This window comes from Heterodontus francisci, chromosome 11, assembly GCF_036365525.1.
Source record: "Heterodontus francisci isolate sHetFra1 chromosome 11, sHetFra1.hap1, whole genome shotgun sequence".
NCBI lineage: Eukaryota > Metazoa > Chordata > Chondrichthyes > Heterodontiformes > Heterodontidae > Heterodontus > Heterodontus francisci.
In genome coordinates, this window is record NC_090381.1 from 97933712 (window position 1) to 97952830 (window position 19119).

Below are 19119 nucleotides of genomic sequence, written 5' to 3' on the forward strand. Positions count from 1 at the left end.
CCTTTGCCTAACAAGAATCTATCTACCTCCGCCTTACAATTATTCAATGATCCTGCCTCCAGTACCTTCTGAGGCAGAGAGTTCCAAAGTTGCACAACCCTCTGAGAGAAACTGTTTTTCCTCATCTCTGTCCTAAAAGGGCGACCCCTAATTTTAAAACAGTGGCCCCTAGTTCTGGACTCATCGACAAGAGGAAATATCCTTTCCACATCTACCTTGTCAAGGCCATTCAGGATCTTATATACTTCAATCAAATCTCCCCTCACTCTTCTAACCTTCAGTGAAAACAAGCCCAGTCTGTTCAACCTTTCCTCATAAGACAATCCACTCATTCCAGGTATCAATCTAGTAAACCTCCTCTGAACCGCCTCCAATGCATTAAATAAAGGAGACCAAAACTGCACACAGTATTCGAGATGTGGTCTCACCAATGCCTTGTATAACTGAAGCATGACATCCTTACTTTTACTTTCAATTTCTCTCGAAATAAAGGATAGCATTCCATTAGCCTCTTTATTACTTTCTGTACCTATATACTAACTTTTTCTGACTCATGCACTAGAACACCTAGATCCCTCCGCACCTCGAAGTTCTGCAGTCGTTCGCCATTTAAGTAATACTCTTTTTTTATTCTTCCTGCCAAAGAGAACAACATTATACTCCATCTGCCAGATTTTTGCCCACTCACTCAACCTATCAATATCAGTCTGCAACCTCCTTACGTCCTCTTCACAACAAACTTTCCTACCTATCTTTGTGTCATCTGCAAATTTAGCTACCATGCCATCATTCCCCTCATCTAAGTCATTGATATAAATTGTAAAAAGTTGAGACCCCCAGCACAGACCCGTGGGACTCCACTCGTCACATCCTGCCAATCAGAAAAGGACCCATTTCTGCAAACTCTCCGTTTTCTGCCAGGGACTCAGATGTCAAGTTCTCTCATAATTCAACAGCCTTCAAACAGAAAATTGCCAACTTCATGGGATATGGGCGTCATCGACAAGCACTTACTGCCAATCCATAATTGCTCGAGAAGGTGGTGATGAGCCGCCTTCTTGAACCACTGCAGTCGATGTGGTGAAGGTACTTTCACAGTGCTGTAAAGCAGGGCGTTTTGACCCAGTGACGATGAAGGATTGCCGATATATTTCTAGGTCAGAACGGTGTGCGACTTGAGCGGCACTTGCAGGCGCTGGAGTTCCGTTGGCCTTCTAGGCAATGGAGCTCATTGGTCTGGGAGGTGCTGTCAAAGAAGCCTTGGTGAGTCACTACAGTGCATCTAAACTTGCAGGACTATGGGGATTGAGAGGGGCAATGGGACTGACTCGACTGCTCCGTGGAGTGCCAGCAGGGACTCGTTGGGCTGAATAGCCTCCTTCTATGCCGTAAATGACTCTATGACTCTGGGCTAGATTTTACCAGCCCCCTGATATCAGGGGTCATGGTTGGGGGGGGGGGCGCAGAAAATGTCTCTGGGAGAGGCCCACCATGGGCTTCGATGGCGGGAAAGCCCCGCCCCATATTACCCTCGTGGTGGCCCCCCCACCGGTCAGAAATGAGAGCCTCATTAAAATATTTTAATTTATGTAAGTAAATGAAGTAATACTAACTTCATCACGACGGCCATCTCGCTGCGATATTCTAGCCGGTTGCCAGAACTCCCATGTCTTCGGATCTCCGAAGGCCATATACTCAAGCTAAGTATTTTGACTGGGGGAGAGGGCAGGAGTAATATGTAATGCTATGGGGGGGTGGGGGGTGGGGAAAGAGAGGGGCTGGGAATATTTCTGCAATTATTTTTAATAAGCTTACATGCACTCTGTTTAATAATTGAAACCGTCAGTAAGGGCTCTAAGCCCTTTAAAAATGGCGCCAGCACCTGCGCAGTGTCGCCGGGCACCGTTGCTGGGGAATGGTGCGCCTACCTCTCCGTGTCATCGAGATGCGGCTAGCTGGAAAAATTCTAGCCTCTATCTTGTAGATGGTACACGCTGCTTCCATGGTACGCCTGTGTTGGAGGGTGCGAATGGTGAAGGTGGTGGATGGGTTGCCAATCAAGCTGGCTGCTTTGCCCTGGATGATGTTGAGCTTCTTGAGTGTTATTGGAGCTCCACTCATTCAGACAAGTGCAGAGAATTCGATCATGCACCTGACGTTTGCTTTGTAAATGGTGGAAAGTCTCTGGGGAATCAGGCGGTGAGTTACTCGTCGCAGATTTGCCAGCCTCTGATCTGCACGTGGAGCTACAGTATTTATGTCGCTGTTCCAGTTAAGTTTCTGTTCAAGTGACCCCCAGGATGTTAATGGCAGTTATGGTAATGCCGCTGAGTGTCAACAGGAGGTGGTAAGACCCTCTTGTTGGAGATGGTCATTGCCTGGTACTTGTGTGGAGCGTGTGTTACTTGCCACTTATCAGCCCAAGCTGCAATGTTGTCCAGGTCTTGCATGCACGTCAGCATGGACTGCTTCATTACCTGAGGACTTGCGAATGGAACTGAACTTACACTGCAATCATCAGCGACATCCCCACTTCTGACATTCTGATGGAGGGACGCTTATTGATGAAGCAGATGAAGATGGTTAGGCCTAAGGCATAGAGGAACTCCTGCAGCGATATCCTGGGGCTGAGATGATTTGACTCCAACAATTACAACCATCTTCCTTCCTGCTAAATAGGACTCCAGCCAGGGCAGAGTTTACCACGATTCCCATTGACTTCAATTTCACTGTGCTGCTTGATGCCACACTCAGTCAAATGCTGCCTTGATGTCAAGTGCAGTCACTCTAACCTCACCTCTGGAATTCAGCTCTTTTGTCCATGTTTGGACTAAGGCTCTAATGAGATTTGGAGCTGAGTGTTTCTGGCGGAACCCAAATGGAGCATTGGTGGTCAGGTTATCGGTGAGTAACTGTTGCTTGATTGCACTGTCGATGACACCTTCCATCTCTTTACTGATGATTGAGAGTAGACTGATGGGGCAGTAATTGGGCAGGTTGGATGTATCCTGCTTTTCGTGGACAGGACATGCATGACAGGTTTCCACTCTGTCAGGTAGATGCTAGTGTTTTAGCCATTAGAGGTGTGGCTAGCTCTGGAGCACAAAGCACTACCATCAGGATGTTGTCAGGTTGTAGCCACTGCTGTATCCAGTGTGCTCAGTCTTTTCTTGATATCACAAGGAGTGAATCTACTTGGCCAAAGACAGGCTTCTGCAATAGTGGGGACCTCAGGAGGCGGCTGAGATGGATCATCCACTTGGCACTTCTGGCTTTAGATAGTTCCAAACACTTCAGCCTTGTGTTTTGGACTCACATCTGGGCTCTGCCATCATTGATGAGGAGGATGTTCATGGAGCCTCCTCCTCCTGTTAGTTTCTTAATTGTCCTCCACCATTCACAACTGAATTTGGCAGGACTGCAGAGCTATTTCCATCTCTGTAATATCCCCTGATTCTGCTCCTGCCTCAGCTCATCTGCTGCCAAAACCCTCATTCGTGCCTTTGTTACCTCTAGACTTGACTATTCCAATACACTCCTGGCTAGTTTCCCACATTCTATCCTCCATAAACTTAAGGTCATCCCAAACTATGCTGCCTGTGTCCTTACTCGCACCAAGACCTCCTGACCTATCACCCCTGTGTTCGCTGGCTGACAATGGCTCCTGGTCAATCAACACCTCAATTTTAAAATTCTCATCCTTGTTTTCAAATCCCTCCATGACCTCACTCCTCCCTATCTCTTATCTCCTCCAGCCCCACAACACTCCAAGGTATCTGTGCTCATCTAATTCTGGCCTTTTGAACATCCCTGATTTTAATTGCTACTCCAATGATAACCGCGCTTTCAGGTGCCTAAGCCCTAACCTCTGGAATTCCCTCCCTAAGCCTCTCCGCCTCTCTACCTCTCTTTCCTCCTTTAAGATGCTCCTTAAAACTTATTTCTTTGACCAAGCTTTTGGCCATCTGCCCTAATATAGCACTATCTGGCTCGATGTCAAATTTTGCTCTATAATGCAACTGTGAAGCACTTTGGGAGATTTCAATACGTCAATGGGGGTGTATAAATACAAATTGCTGTTAGTTGTGGGATTACTTAGCTTGGTCTATCGCATATTACATCCATTGTTTAGCATGCATGAAATCCTGTGTTGTAGCTTCACCAGGTTGGCACCTCATTTTTATGTACACTTGCCACTGCTCCTGGCATGCTCGCCTACATTCCTCATTGAATGAGGATTGATCCACTGGCTTCATGGTAACATTGGAGTCAGGGACATGCCAGGCCATGAGGCAATAGGGGTACATAAAGAGGTTTCTACACGGTTTGGTCTTGGTTTGTAAGGCAAGGAGTTGGAGGGAAGATGCAGCTAACTCAAAGTTTTGAGAAAAATGTTACAGAATTACCATTTAAAAGACTTGTACATTGCAAGATTTGGATAAAGGAAAGCTACTTATAGCAGTTATTCGTCTTTAGGTATTGTTTTTATCCCCTTTTGCTTTAGATCCACCAATCATTCTTTAGTTAAAAGTACACTGACATAACTCAACACAGCACCAGTAGGTCAGTTCAAAAATCATTTCCTCTCTCTTCCTTCCCAGAATGAGCCTCTCGATTTCCAAGGTTCAGTATGTCCCATTCAAAAAAGTCCTATTAAAAATATGAAGACATACAGAACATTGCAAGTGTACATGTAGCATTACCACCACCTAAGGTTACTCCTGTGCTAATACTTTCAGATGATTGATATCCTAAATCATTGATTGACTTCCAAAAACAACCTCTAGTGAAATAGCTCCTAGCTGGGCTGGTGGAAGGGAAGGAAGTGGCAGAGGCAGCTGATCAGACTGTCTCAATCTTAGTGACAGAAATCCATGAGCTCCTCACACATATTCTTGGAGGCTGGGGTGGAGGGGACAGGGAAGAGGTGTTAAAGAAGACAGCAGAGAAAAGAAGCCAAGGGCTATCTTTGTATTCCAGAATGATTCTGGAATAGTGAGCAGTTTCAGCAGATGAGTGTAGGACTCGATAGTGCTTTATGTGGTCCAGCCAGATCCAGAAATGACTGGCTAAACCAGTTGTTTGCCATCTCCTTTCAAGTCTGCATCCATTGGACTTAAGGGAGTGGAGATGAGGGCCGTACCAGGGGGAATGGCCAACGTAAGGGAGAGTAACCTGTTTACTGGGGACTAGGGTATCAAAGGTGTAGGCGAGGGTGTGGTTAAGCAAATCAGTAGCTGCAGAAATGTTGTGGTGCACGGAGGGTCAAAGGCTAGACAGTTCGAATTTCTAAAGTATAGTTGTAAGTGAATTGGGGGAGAGATTTTTTCCAGGGGAGATACAAAGGGAAGTAGGGCTTGGAGGAGAAAACAGGATGTGGATGGAGACTGATACAAGAGAGTGATCATAGATGCCCTTATCTGTGATTGACATGATGGGAGTCGCGAGAACACGTGAGAAGGCGAGGTCAAAGGGGTGGCTGTGAATATGGGCCAACAAACCACTGTGAAACTTTCGAATCCGGAGCATTCTTTAGAAACCACATTGTAAGAGCCTACCTTAACTGTGTAGTTGAGATGTTTAGCTGTCTGCATAAAACGTTTGAAGCCATCCGTTTCTCTTGTTGCGACGGTAAGCACGAGGAGATTTTCTGAAATGAAGACATTCAAAAGATCAGAAATATGGTACAAGAGGAGGATAAGCAATGTATTCATCAAAAACTCCAGGAAATGCAGTCAATGAACATCAATCCAATCTGCATCTATACAAGGAAGATTAATATTTTGAGTAGGTACCCTCCATCAGAATTACATTACTGAAGTTGCAGTATTTCATTCAAGAAGGTACTCCATGAAAAATAAGCCTTTTAAAATAGATGTCCAATTATCAAAGAATCTCAGAATCGTTACAGTGCAGAAGGCGGCCATTCAGCCCATCCTGTCTGTACTGGCTCTCCGTCTTTTCCCTGTAACGCTGTATATTCTTCCTTTTCATATAACTGTCTCAATTCCCTCCTGAAGACGTTGATTGAATCTGCCTCCACCACACTCTTAGGCAGTGTATTCGCTGCGTGAAATAGCTTTTCCTTTATGTCGCTTTTGCTTCTTTAGCCAATCACTTTAAATCAGTGCCCTCTCCTTCTCGATTCTTTCACGGGTGGGAACGGTTTTTTCCTATCCACTCTGTCCAGACCCCTCATGATTCTGAATGCCTCTATCAAATCTCCTCTCAGCCTTCTCTTCTCCAAGAAAGACAGTCCCAACTTCTTCAGTCTATCTTCATAACTGAAGTTCCTCATCCCTGGAACCATTCTCGTGAATCTTTTCTGTACTCTCTCCAAAGCATCTTTCCTGAAGTGCGGCGCCCAGAACTGGACTCAATACTCCAGCTGACGCTGAACGAGTGTCTACAATACAAGGAATCTTCAATTTTCACCCAGTGCCTACGATCGTGACGTTTTGACAAGTCTGGATCTCCTAGAAGACAAATCCCACATAAAAATGTAGCTTTCTTTTTCATCATCTTTGCTTGCTTGTTTTATTTTGCTATTATTCTTCACTTTGTGCTATTTACATTATAATTTCCCTTTTCTCATTGTACTTTTCAAACTCCTTCTTTCCTGCTCCTCAAAATAAATTATGGTAATAGTTGTTTCTTCTGGAACACATTGAAACAAGTTACATTTTCCCAGCGCACTTATTGCCAAAGAGCAGCTGCGCACACATAATTGATTGAGGACAATGTACTCTTTACAGGTCATTCAGATGCTATTGCTAGGTTTCCTTAAACAGTAAGCAAACAGTTTTGTTTCTCCACAGATTTGAAAAGAAAACAGTAAAAGAGCATTGAAAAGATATGACCCCCAGCACAGAATCTTGTAGACATTTTTCAGGCTAAGCTTTTCTCATACTATTCTTTTTAAAAAATGTAAGTGTTATGAAACATTCCTCATTAACTACGATCCACAGTTGAACATGGCAAATTACATACAAAACTATGATGACATTACACAGCATCTTGCTGGCTTGCTAAGCTCCTGAATAGCCAACTGTTCACTATGACGTTTGCAAGGTTCAGCTGTGGCTCAGTTGGGAACACTCACCTGAGTCAGAAGGTTATGATTCAAGTCCTACAACAGAGACTTGAGTGCAAAAAAATCTAGGCTGACACTCCAGTGCAGTACTGAGGGAGTGCTGTGCTATCGGGAATTCCAACTTTCAGGTGAGAAGTTAAACTGAGTGGACTTACACGGCATTATTTTGAAGAGCAGGGGAGCCATGCCCACCATCGTGGTCAATATTTAACCCCTCAATCAACATCACTAAAACAGATTATCTGGTCATTATCACGTTCTTGTTTGTGGGAGCTTGCTGTGTGCAATTGGCTGTCGTGTTTCCTACATTGCAACAGTGACTACACTTCAAATGTACTTCAAGAGCTGTAAAGCCCTTTGGAATTTCAAAAGGAATAGGGAGGGAGGTAAAAGAGGTGGGGGAGTGGCATTGCTAATGAGGGATAGTATCACAGCTGCAGAACGGGAGGTCGTCGAGGAGGGTTTGTCTACTGAGTCATTATGGGTGGAAGTCAGAAACAGGAAAGGAGCAGTCACTTTGTTGGGAGTTTTCTATGGACCCCCCAATAGCAACAGAGACACGGAGGAACAGATTGGGAGGCAGATTTTGGAAAGGTGCAGAAGTAACAGGGTTGTTGTCATGGGTGACTTCAACTTCCCTAATATTGATTGGAACCTCCTTAGTGCAAATAGTTTGGATCGAGCAGTTTTTGTCGGGTGTGTCCAGGAAGGTTTCCTGACTCAATATGTAGAGAGGCTGACTAGAGGGGAGGCTATGTTGGACTTGGTGCTGGGCAACGAACCAGGCCAGGTGGCAGATCTATCGGTGGGAGAGCATTTCGGTGATAGTGATCACAACTCCCTGACCTTTACTATAGTCATGGAGAGGGACAGGAGCAGACGGGATGGGAAAATATTTAATTGGGGGAGGGGGAATTACAATGCCATTACGCAGGAACTGGGGAGCATAAATTGGGAACAGATGTTCTCAGGGAAATGCATGACAGAAATGTGGAGGTTGTTTAGGGAGCACTTGCTGCGACTGCTGGATAGGTTTGTCCCGATGAGGCAGGGAAGGGTTGGTAGGGTGAAGGAACCTTGGATGACAAGAGATGTGGAACAGCTAGTCAAGAGGAAGAAGGAAGCTTACTTAAGGTTGAGGAAGCAAGGATCAGACAGGGCTCTAGAGGGTTACAAGGTAGCCAGGAAGGAACTGAAGAATGGACTTAGGAGAGCTAGACGGGGACATGAAAAAGTCTTAGCGGGTAGGATTAAGGAAAATCCCAAGGCGTTCTACACTTATGTGAGGAACAAGAGGATGGCCAGAGTGAGGGCAGGGCCGATCCAGGATAGTGGAGGGAACTTGTGCCTGGAGTCGGAGGAGGTAGGGGAGGTCCTTACTGAATACTTTGCTTCAGTATTCACTAGTGAGAGGGGCCTGGACGTTTATGAGGACAGCGTGGAACAGGCTGATATGCTCGAACAGGTTGAGGTTAAGAGGGAGGATGTACTGGAAACTTTGAATGATATGAGGACAGATAAGTCCCCGAGGTCAGACAGGATATACCCAAGGATATTACGGGAAGTGAGGGAAGAGATTGCTGCGCCTTTGGGATGATCTTTGCGTCCTCACTGTCCACTGGAGTAGTACCAGATGATTGGAGGGTGGCAAATGTTGTTCCCTTGTTCAAGAAAGGGAATAGGGATAACCCTGGGAATTATCGACCAGTCAGTCTTACGTCGGTAGTGGGCAAATTATTGGAGAGGATTCTGAGAGACAGGATTTATGATTATTTGAAAAGCATGGTTTGACTAGAGACAGTCAGCATGGCTTTGTAAGGGGCAGGTCATGCCTCACAAGCCTTATTGAAATCTTTGAAGATGTGACAAAACACACTGATGAAGGAAGAGCAGTGGATGTGGTGTATATGGATTTTAGCAAGGCGTTTGATAAGGTTCCCCATGGTAGGCTCATTCAGAAAGTAAGGAGGCATGGGATTCAGGGAAAGTTGGCTGTCTGGATACAAAATTGACTGTCCCATAGGAGTCAGAGGGTGGTAGTAGATGGAAAGTATTCAGCATGGAGCTCGGTGACCAGTGGTGTTCCACAAGGATCTGTTCTGGGACCTCTGCTCTTAGTGATTTTTATAAATGACTTGGATGAGGAAGTGGAAGGCTGGGTTAGCAAGTTTGCCGATGACACAAAGGTTGCTGGAGTTGTGGATAGTGTGGAAGGCTGTTGTAGGTTGCAACGGGACATTGACAGGATGCAGAGCTGGGCTGAGAAGTGGGAGATGGAGTTCAACCTGGAAAAGTGTGAAGTGATTCATTTTGGAAGGTCGAATTTGAATGCGGAATACAGGCTTAAAGACAGGATTCTTGGTAGTGTGGAGGAACAGAGGGATCTTGGGGTCCATGTCCATAGATCGCTCAAAGTTGCCACCCAAGTTGATCGGGTTGTTAAGAAGGTGTATGGTGTGTTGGCTTTCATTAACAGGGGGATTGAGTTTAAGAGCCGCAAGGTTATGCTGCAGCTCTATAAGGCCCTGGTTCGACCACACTTGGAATATTGTGTTCAGTTCTAGTCGCCTCATTATAGGAAGGATGTGGAAGCTTTAGAGAGGGTGCAGAGGAGATTTACCAGGATGCTGCCTGGACTGGAGGGCATGTCCTATGAAGAAAGATTGAGGGAGCTGGGGCTTTTCTCACTGGAGCGAAGAAGGATGAGAGGTGGCTTGAATGAGGGGTACAAGACGATGAGAGGCATAGATAGAGTGGATAGTCAGAGACTTTTTCCCAGGGTGGAAAGGGCTATCACCAGGGGGCATAATTTTAAGGTGATTGGAGGAAGGTTTCGGGGAGATGTCAGAGGTAGGTTCTTTACACACAGAGTGGTGGGTGCATGGAATGCGCTGCCAGCGGTGGTAGTAGAAGCAGATACATTAGGGGCATTTAAGCAACTCTTGGATAGGTACATGGATGATAGTAGAATGAAGGGTAGGTAGTTAGTTTGATCTTAGAGTAGGTTAAAGGTTCGGCACAATATCGTGGGTCGAAGGGCCTGTACTGTGCTGTACTGTTCTATGAATGTCCTGTGATTGGGAAAGGTGCAATATAAATGCAAGTCTTTCTTTCAATCCAAATTATTGATTATATTACGGGAAAATTTTACACGGTGGTGAGGCTGCAATTTCTTATTCCTGCAGGCTTTTTACACAAGCACACATACTTCAAAATGACTGTTTGCAATAACAGGGTACAACATTTAGTAGCTTGTACGACATTCCTTTGTCTAATATTTTAATGTGTTAACAGCTCTGGTAAGCAGCAGATGAAGGAATGTTTTATGAATATGTTACAATATCGCCAATTGTAATTTTGCAGAGGAGGAGGATATGGATGACTGTGCACCATCTGCTCTCAGGAAAACAGCACCTCCAAGAAGTACTTAAATTCAATCAACAGATACTTACATAATGTAATGATTGAAAACTGTTTTAAATTAACATAGGTGAGAAACTGAAATACTTTTTGTCGATCATATAGGAATGGTTTTGACATCTGATGGATTCACCACTACTTCGGAGCTGCCCAATGGTGCAGATGCAGAATCAGTATCATGAAATCTCCAACCAAAATCTACGTCAGTTCTAACTATCCCATTTTGTATATGTAAAAGGTCGAACAAATCCAAGCATTGTTCGTTGATGTGAAAGGACTTGTCCCATTGTATAGTTTTGTACTATTGATGCAGACTTGCAAAGTGATCATGCATTCCAACACAAATCATTGGTTTTGTATTGTAAGGGTATGCATGAAAAATATGCTAGGTTTCTTTGAAAATCTCCAACAGAAGTCAACAAAAATACTGAATTTCACACCTAATGGGTTAAAACCAGGGGTAGGAGTGTTTGTGCAATCTGGAGCTTGCTCTGAACAAAGGGCTACTTCAATCTCTGCTAGAGGGATAGGATATGCTGACAGAAAAAGCTTTTCATGACTAAATAGACAAAATTTGCCACGCTAGAAACTGGATCTTTGGACTGCAGAATCATTCCTGCAGATTTTATAAACAAATGTGTTCTTATGAGAGATAGTTGGTCCATTACAGGTTTTCTCATTGCATTTAAAGTCATACTATAGTTTTTAGTATGCCTATTGTTGTATTTCTTACAATTGTAATTGTATCATTTGCTTTGGGCCAATAATCCATGTGGTCAAATTTGTCAATTGAAGGACAGTTTGGAAGATTATTTTGAGACTATGGTAAATTCAGAATGCCAACTACTAAGTGTTCGTTGCTCAGGTATGTACCTCTGTAAGGACAGAGCGTAAAAAGGTACAGCTTCTTGTTACAGTCAAATGAGGATGGGTCAAAGGGCTCCCTCTTTTTCCTCTCCTTGTTTGACCTCAACAGGTTTAATTTTTTCTTAAAGTGGTTGTACTGGCCTATTCAGTAGGTGTTTGATTACTTCCTATGATCATAACAAGAACTAATCGAACAGATTTTCTTGAGTTAACCAAGAAAGAGGTTAACTTTATTGTACCTAAACCAAACTAATGAAAATAATAAAAGAAAAATACTGCAGATGCTGGAAATCTCAAACAGAACAAGAAATGCTGGAAATACTCAGCAGGTCTGGCAGCATCTGCGGAGAAGCAGAGTTAACGTTTCAGGTCAGTGACAACTCAGTGATGGTCACTGGCTTGAAACGTTAACTCTGCTTCTTTCTCCACAGATGCTGCCAGACCTGCTGAGTATTCCCAGCATTTCTTGTTAATGAAAATAATAAACTGTGCGCCAACTTTCACTCACACACACACAAATAGGTTACAGAGTGGGGAAAGGTAGATTCATTGAGTTCAAAGAGTCCATAGAAAAAAGGGGTATACAGTCTGTGGCGTTTGGTGATTCAGCTGCCATCTAGCTGAATTCGGTGGTCCTGAGGCTTTTAGATTGAAGAGGTAGATGACTGTTTCGGCAGGTCTCTTGGAGACAATGATGCGGATGATTTCCTCCAACGGGGTCTCTGATTGCAGGTGGAGTCTGCAAAAGTGGTCAGTCAACAGGCAGGATTTGAAAGCTTTCAAGATGAAAATGAGAGAGAGAGAGAGAGAGAGAGAGAGAGAGAGAGATGGATCCCCACTTAGGGTCTGCACGTCAGAGTCCAGTTGCTGCTCCTCGCTCTGCTGCAGAAAGACACAGGCTTAAAAGCACAGATGGGGAGGAGCCTGTCACATGACAGTCACTCAGTGATTCAAAACATAGCAGTTAGCAACACTCTCTCTTGCTAAAAAGAACAACAAGCAGTTCCCTTAAAACTTCCTGGGTCTTGGTTCTTGCTGGGAAATGCAGCCATTTCGTCTCCCTCCTCAATGTCCTTGCAATGAAGGATATAGTTTTGCAAACTAGGTGATCATCTTAAGCTGCCAGCAAAGTCATCTTTTTTAAGTGTCTTCAAAAAAATAATAAATTTAGATCTCCCGTCAGTGGATTAAAGAAAATCATTCAACAAAGCACATTTGTGTAACATTCTGAAAAGGAAATAAAAGTGGACATCATTCCCCAATAGAACTGTTGACTGTTTATTTTGCTGGTAAAGCACTCAAGTTATATCTAATTGAGGTCTTTAAAATTATAAAGGATTTCAATACAGTAGATGCAGATAAACCATTTTGTCTGGTGGGGAATTAAGAACAAGAGGGCATAATCTCAGAATTAGAGTTGAACTGTGTAGGAGTGAAATTTTTCACACAAAGGGTAATGGCAAAGGTAGGTAAATGGATTTGAGCTGCAGATCAGCCATGATCTAATCAAAGGGCAGAACAGATTTGAGGGGCTGAAAGGCCTACTCATGTTCCTATAAAGCCCCCAAAAAATATGATTGAAAAAAGACTTTTTTTTTTACTTTACAAAATTGATGTACTCCTATTTCAAGTCTTCCTGTGCTCCTCAGTGCTTGCTGCCTTTTTGTACCAGAGAAAGGAACTTCAAATGCTTGTAAGTACAGTTCAGCTTCAGAAAAAGAGTTATCATTGGTGACTCATCTTCATTTTCTATCCTGCATCACCAGACTCTGAAGCACATGATCTCTTCCACTACCCTAAAAAAAGAAACCTCCATTGCATTATTCAGAAAAATTGCAGAGTTCAGGCCTCTGAGTGCGCTGTAATAGGGGGCCTGTCATGTTTCAAATGATCAACCTGTCATCTGTTCAAAGTGGTTGCAAAACACATGGGCCTAAAAAAACAGGGAGCTCCTCTCATGTGTGGTACTTAACTTAGGCATGAATGGTATGGTCCAAGGAGCCCACATTTTGGGCCTTGAACCTCATTCACAAAGAGGCAGCACTGCAGGCAGAGGTGACACAAGGTAAGTGATGGAAGTTCAGGTGGCTATTAGTACGGAAGGGCAGGAGGGGAAGAGGGAGATTGGGGTCAGGGCCAGTGGCAATCGGTTTTGCAGACATTCTGCAGTGATGACTTCGCTGAGTGCAGCCAGCACTCACTGCCTTGGGTGAAACCAGTGTTCCAGCAGTGTTGGTAATAGCCTAGCACCTGCTTCAAGCATGGGTAAAGGACGCCTTTTGTTTGTCCTTAAACAAATGGCAGATGGTGCACTTTCAGTTAGAGGTATGCGCGCACTTGCCGCCTGCCATTTTGGGGACTTAGGAGGCTGCGTAGAGCCTGAAAAACGGGAACTACACAGCCCAATTTCTGGGTCCTAACTTCAATGCAACCCGTCTCTTATCCCACTGCATAGAAAGCTGCATTCAATTGACTGTAGCACAGCAAACTACAGCACTACCATTTCATTTCAATAACTTGAGCTCAAATACAGCCAAGACCTAAAAGATGGAAGCATTCTCTCTCACTGCATTATGTTATTGAGCTTGTGTAGACAGTACAAAACAGCCCGTAACTCAGCACCAAATCACTCAAATTCACAGAAAAAATACAGATGCCTGTGGTGGAATTTTATCCTGTTCCCGTGGCAGGTTTCGAGGCGGTGAGAGCAGAAAATAAGGTGGCGGGGGGGTACCCTGCCAACATCCCGCCTCCGTCAAAATTTAGTCTGGGCCTGTGAATGGCCTTCCCGCCCTGCTGCCAATTGAGGCCCTTAACTGGGTAATTAACCCCCTCTTCCCACCACAACTGCAATTACCCACGCGGCGGGCAGTCCTGCCACCACATGGGAAACACAGCACAATAAACCATGCAGGCTGCTTCCCAGCCGGGAGTTTAGGGGGGGGAGGAGGGTCCCTCATTGAAAGGCACTTTCTGCCTGAACGAAGGACCTAGCATCGGGAAGGGGAGGGACCTGCTGAGGGCCACCCCCCTGCCCTTGCTGCCAACCCACCTCCCCCGAACCCTCCCGACCTGACCTACCTTAAGCCAGAGTCTAGTGCCACTCCTCAGTGTCTGGTCGCTGCAGCTACAACAGCTGCCATTGTCTCTGCGGTGACGCTGCAGCTGCTGTCCTCTAATTGGCCGGCAGCTCTACAAGGCTGGGACTTGTGGCAACGGGGTCCTAAATCCGATGGAAGGCCCGCCATGGTCAAGTTAAGTGCCTGATTGGCAATAAATTCGGCAGGCCTTCCATACAAGAGGCAACACAGGAATATCAGCGTCGGTTTCCCCCAACATCGAGACCCTTGCCACCAGCATAAAATTCCACCCCTGATGTGGGAAACAGAAACAGTACATAGATGAGGTAACAAGAGCTATCCTAAGGATTGGACTAAACCATACTGTTGGGATTAAGTATGGGCAACTTTAGACTGCATCAATCCATGCTACATTGGATCAATAATCATCTGAACCAAAGAATTACAACATTCAGTCCATCATGTCTGCACTAGCTCTATTCTTCAGCTATCCAAAACTAGTTCCACAGCCCTTCTCTCTTCCCATTGCCCTATAACTTTTTCAGCTTCAAATATTTCCAATGTTTCTACAAAACATGTATTGGTCATTGTCTTATCCACTCCTGGTGGCCAAGCATCCAATGCTCCAAAAACCCACTGTGCAATAGCATTTCTGCTATCCTTTCTCCATTATAATTTTAAATGTACTTATTTGGCATCCCAGATGAAATAGTCTTTCCCTATTGTTTTGAACACTGGTCCTTGTACATAATTATGTCTTAAAGATTGCGATTTTTTTTAAACTGAAGATGGAGTCCAGGAGGCCAGCTGACCTCACCTCCACTCTACTCTGCAAAAAGTTACCAGCACAACAGGGGGAACAGATCAAAGACTATTTTCTGAAGAACAGAGACTACAGCACTAATACCTTAAGAACAATGGGTTTTGCCTTCTCACACTTTTGGGTTGTAAAATAAGGAGTCAACTACTGGGAACATGCTAACTAACCAGGCAGATGTTAACATCTGGGGACAATGGAAGGCCGAATAGCTTTGCGGAACTCAGACTACTGGTCTCTACATTTTGGAGCAAAACAATAAACTATTGGATTCTAAATCCAGATAAATTTGACAGACTTTCTGGAGGAAAAGAGGTTGTGAAGAATGAACCATCACACTGTGGCCTCAAGCAGGCTGTAAGAAGGGAGCCCATCAGCAGTGGCCGCTTTATAGAAAATAACTCAGCTGTGGCAGCTGTGGGGGGGGGGGGGGGGGGGGGAAGGGAGAGAGAGAGAGAGAGAGAGAGAACACACCTGTTCTCTAAAGATATACAGTGAAAGGCTGTGGAGATTGGAATCTGTTTTGAGAATAGAAGCTTGCTGAGAAGCGAAGGGCCAACAGGATCATCAGATATCATATTATCCACAGACATCTAGGGTAGAAGTACTCAGAGAAGGAATGAAGAAAATATTGATTTTTGAAAAATCTGGGAGATCCAACCCACTGCAACTGGGAGGAGTTTGGGACTTTAAACTACGATGGATATCATCAAAAATGACTGTATAACATAAGTGTGGTGTGAGATTTTCAAGTGTTGAATAAGTAAAGAAAATACCTTTGTAACTTGGGGTATCAGCGACTTACACAGTACTCTTTACTTATTTGGGTATTTCCTTTTAGTTTAGTTGTTATAATAAAAGACTTAAAACATGAAATATTGTTGTGTAAGTCATTAAATTGGTCCAGGGGTTCACATCTCGTCTTTTCACGTCAACGATCTCTCTGAATTCATAACACTATCCACTGTCTAAAAACCCTTCATAATTTTAAAAACATCTATTAAATCTCCTCTTAACCTTCACTACTCCAACAGAAACAGTCCAATACCTCAAGTCTCTCCTCATAACTATAGGTTCCCACCTTTCAACCAGGTGCATCTATTCTCCACGCTTTCTATGGTTTTAATGTTCTTTCTATAATGGGGTATCCAAAAATGTAAACAGTACGCAAATCATGGCCTAAAGAATGCTTTACTTTTTAAAACAAACATATCATTGTTTCTTTACTGTTGGATACTATGGCTGTATTTACAAAACCAAAATGCTGCTTGCCTTTTTATGGCTTGATCTACCTACATTCACATTTTCAGGAAATTATGTTTGAATCTGTCACTTTCTCTGTTCAGCCACAACCATCTTCTGATGCTGACACAGGATGTCATTCCAAAGCACTGACATCACTCATCTGGAACAGCACAGAACTTTTTGTTAAAAAGAAAAAGGTGAAGTGGGAGTGGAACGAGAGGGAGAGAAATTTCACTAGGTTCTGCAACATGTCAATAATACACACTAATGGGAAAGGAGAGTAAGAAATAAAAGGTTTTGTTTAATGCACTCAATGCTATAAGGATTATACTTATGTACAGCTTTTTTAAAAAAAACAAGGGATGATGATTATATAAACAGTGTAATGTTTGTGGAAAATTTAAAATAAAGTTCAAATTGACCATTTTCCAAAACATTGCCAGTTCTACTATTTTGAAAATGGTAGTCCAAGGAGTTAAGCTATCCCATGCAGGGTCTTCCCCTTTTTAAAAAAAAATTAAGTTGCTTTTTTTTTTAAAAGTATCTTGCTGCTGGAAGATGTTAAATCTGCAACCATCGAGAACATCCTTTCATTAGCATGTAGTTTTTTTAAACAAACATATGATTTAATAATAATTTCCAAGAAACTCATCTCTGTAGCAACTACAAACCAGAAGAAAAATGCTTATTAAAAGAGCAATGTAATAACATTTGGAAAGTTAGATTGGTTTATTAAAAGACTGCTGCATTCACTGAAAATTGTTCTGAACCAAAACTTGCAATAGAACAGCATGAACTATTTTGAAATGTGTCACTATGTTGGTGTTTTGCAGCATTTTTGACACTGTAGTGTCCCCCTTCACCAGCAACCAATAAGGTACCTACCTCCTTAGTGCTGAAAAACTCCACGTTTCAAACTCCTGTGTTGAATTTGACATGGAGGCAAAATATCTTAGACCCAGTAGTTGTTTTTATTCACTTACACTACTGACTTTTCTTCAATTCAAGAAAATTCCAGCTGAGTATATGCCACCTCTGATTTTCCTCAGAAAAAAAAGGATTTCTATCCCATTAGGAAATTGTTGCACAAAAGAATGTAGGGCATATCACAGCTGACTCAGTTAATAAGACTATTTGAAATTACAAGTCAACATGCTTCAGTTTTCAGAATAAATTTAGGGTTTTTTTAAAAACCCAAATGCTTTCATTATCATCTAATCATAAACTATGCAGTCTTGCAGCATTTCACTTCCTCTGAACTGGTTACAAATGGCCTATTGAAAAAAGCTTCAATTCCAGCCAGCAGGGAATTTTCTTTTCTCCACCCTGTAAACAAATATACATTTCAGACAGCCCACAGTCACCAGCCTTCCGCTAGTAGAAATCAGCACAAGTATGTACTCAGCAAAGCCAACTTTACTGCTGTGTCCTTCCCTCTGTCACAGTAAAATAGGCAACAAGTACACTTCCCATGTCTTATAACCAGATTGACATGAAACATTGTGCAGGAGAATGTATGGGTCCGATTTTGACTCACTCAAAACCCATTCACTTAGAGTTAAAATCGGATCCAATGGAACACCTTGCATATGCAATTAATAGACTGAGAACCAAACAAGTAGAGGGTTTCAATCATAACCCAAACAGTGCAAAGAGAGCCTCTTAACCACTGAGAAAAATGAAGGCAATGATAAAGCAATGGAGGGCTCATTTAACAATCCTTGGCTTAATATTGAAGGATGTCTAATCAGTACAATAATGTCTTAACCAGAGGGCGAGTCACCCTTTGGGGTAATGTTTGTACTCCAACTTCTTCCTCAAGTTTGTTGTCTCAGCTGTGTGACCTACATACAGACAACTTCTCCTAAACTGCACATAGACCTCCCAACAGGTCAACCAAACAAAGCTTCCAGGGAACTGTCAACCTGAACTATTGGACCAAAGATAATGTGTTAATATGTTGGAGGAAAGGAGGGAATAAAGGATAGAATTAAATAAGCATTTAAATGTAGAGAACATCTCCAAACTTTCATTCTACAACTTTAAAAAATGCATATTTTGTTGCCCTCAATAATTTATGCCATGATTCTGGATTTTAGTTTCCTTAATTCTTTTTTAGGGGGTGGGGAGGGCATTTTAAAAGAACAAAAATACAATTGGAATGGGGATGGAGGGGGAAAGAGGAAAGAAATGTTACTTCTTTCCTTGTGATCATAAAAAACCTTGTGCTTTCTAAAAAAAAAACAAAGGGAAATGCTAATCAGAGTGTTTGACAAACCGCTTTCCCACATTAATATGACTATGATGTCCTGACTCCAGCAGCAATTAACCTCAAGAGACAGTTCGGCTCCTCTCCTTCTGCCCCATGCACCACTGGCAACAAAGTGTCACCAACAAGAAACAAAATCAACACCATCTGCTGTTAGATGCCTAAGGTCATCACTTTGATATGGCTACAGCAAGCTGAGCTCTCTTATTCTCTTATCTTCTCCTCCTCCACCCAAATTAAAGGAAGGTCTGCAGTCTGAAACAAAGTCACGATTGTAAACTTTGAACTGTGCAAGGCCACGTGCCATCAATGTCATGATTGTATGTGT

The 19119-nt window shown here is 43.2% G+C and overlaps 1 protein-coding gene across 2 annotated transcripts in view; it reads right to left on the reverse strand.

Annotated features, from left to right (window-relative positions):
• Nucleotides 1-19119, reverse strand: part of plod2 (procollagen-lysine, 2-oxoglutarate 5-dioxygenase 2) — a 182280-nt gene that overhangs the window by 115272 nt on the left and 47889 nt on the right. For both annotated transcript variants that reach the window (XM_068042599.1, XM_068042598.1), the window contains exon 2: nucleotides 5559-5650. In XM_068042599.1, the coding sequence (XP_067898700.1) occupies nucleotides 5559-5650 (92 nt within the window). The remainder of the gene's footprint in view (nucleotides 1-5558; nucleotides 5651-19119) is intronic.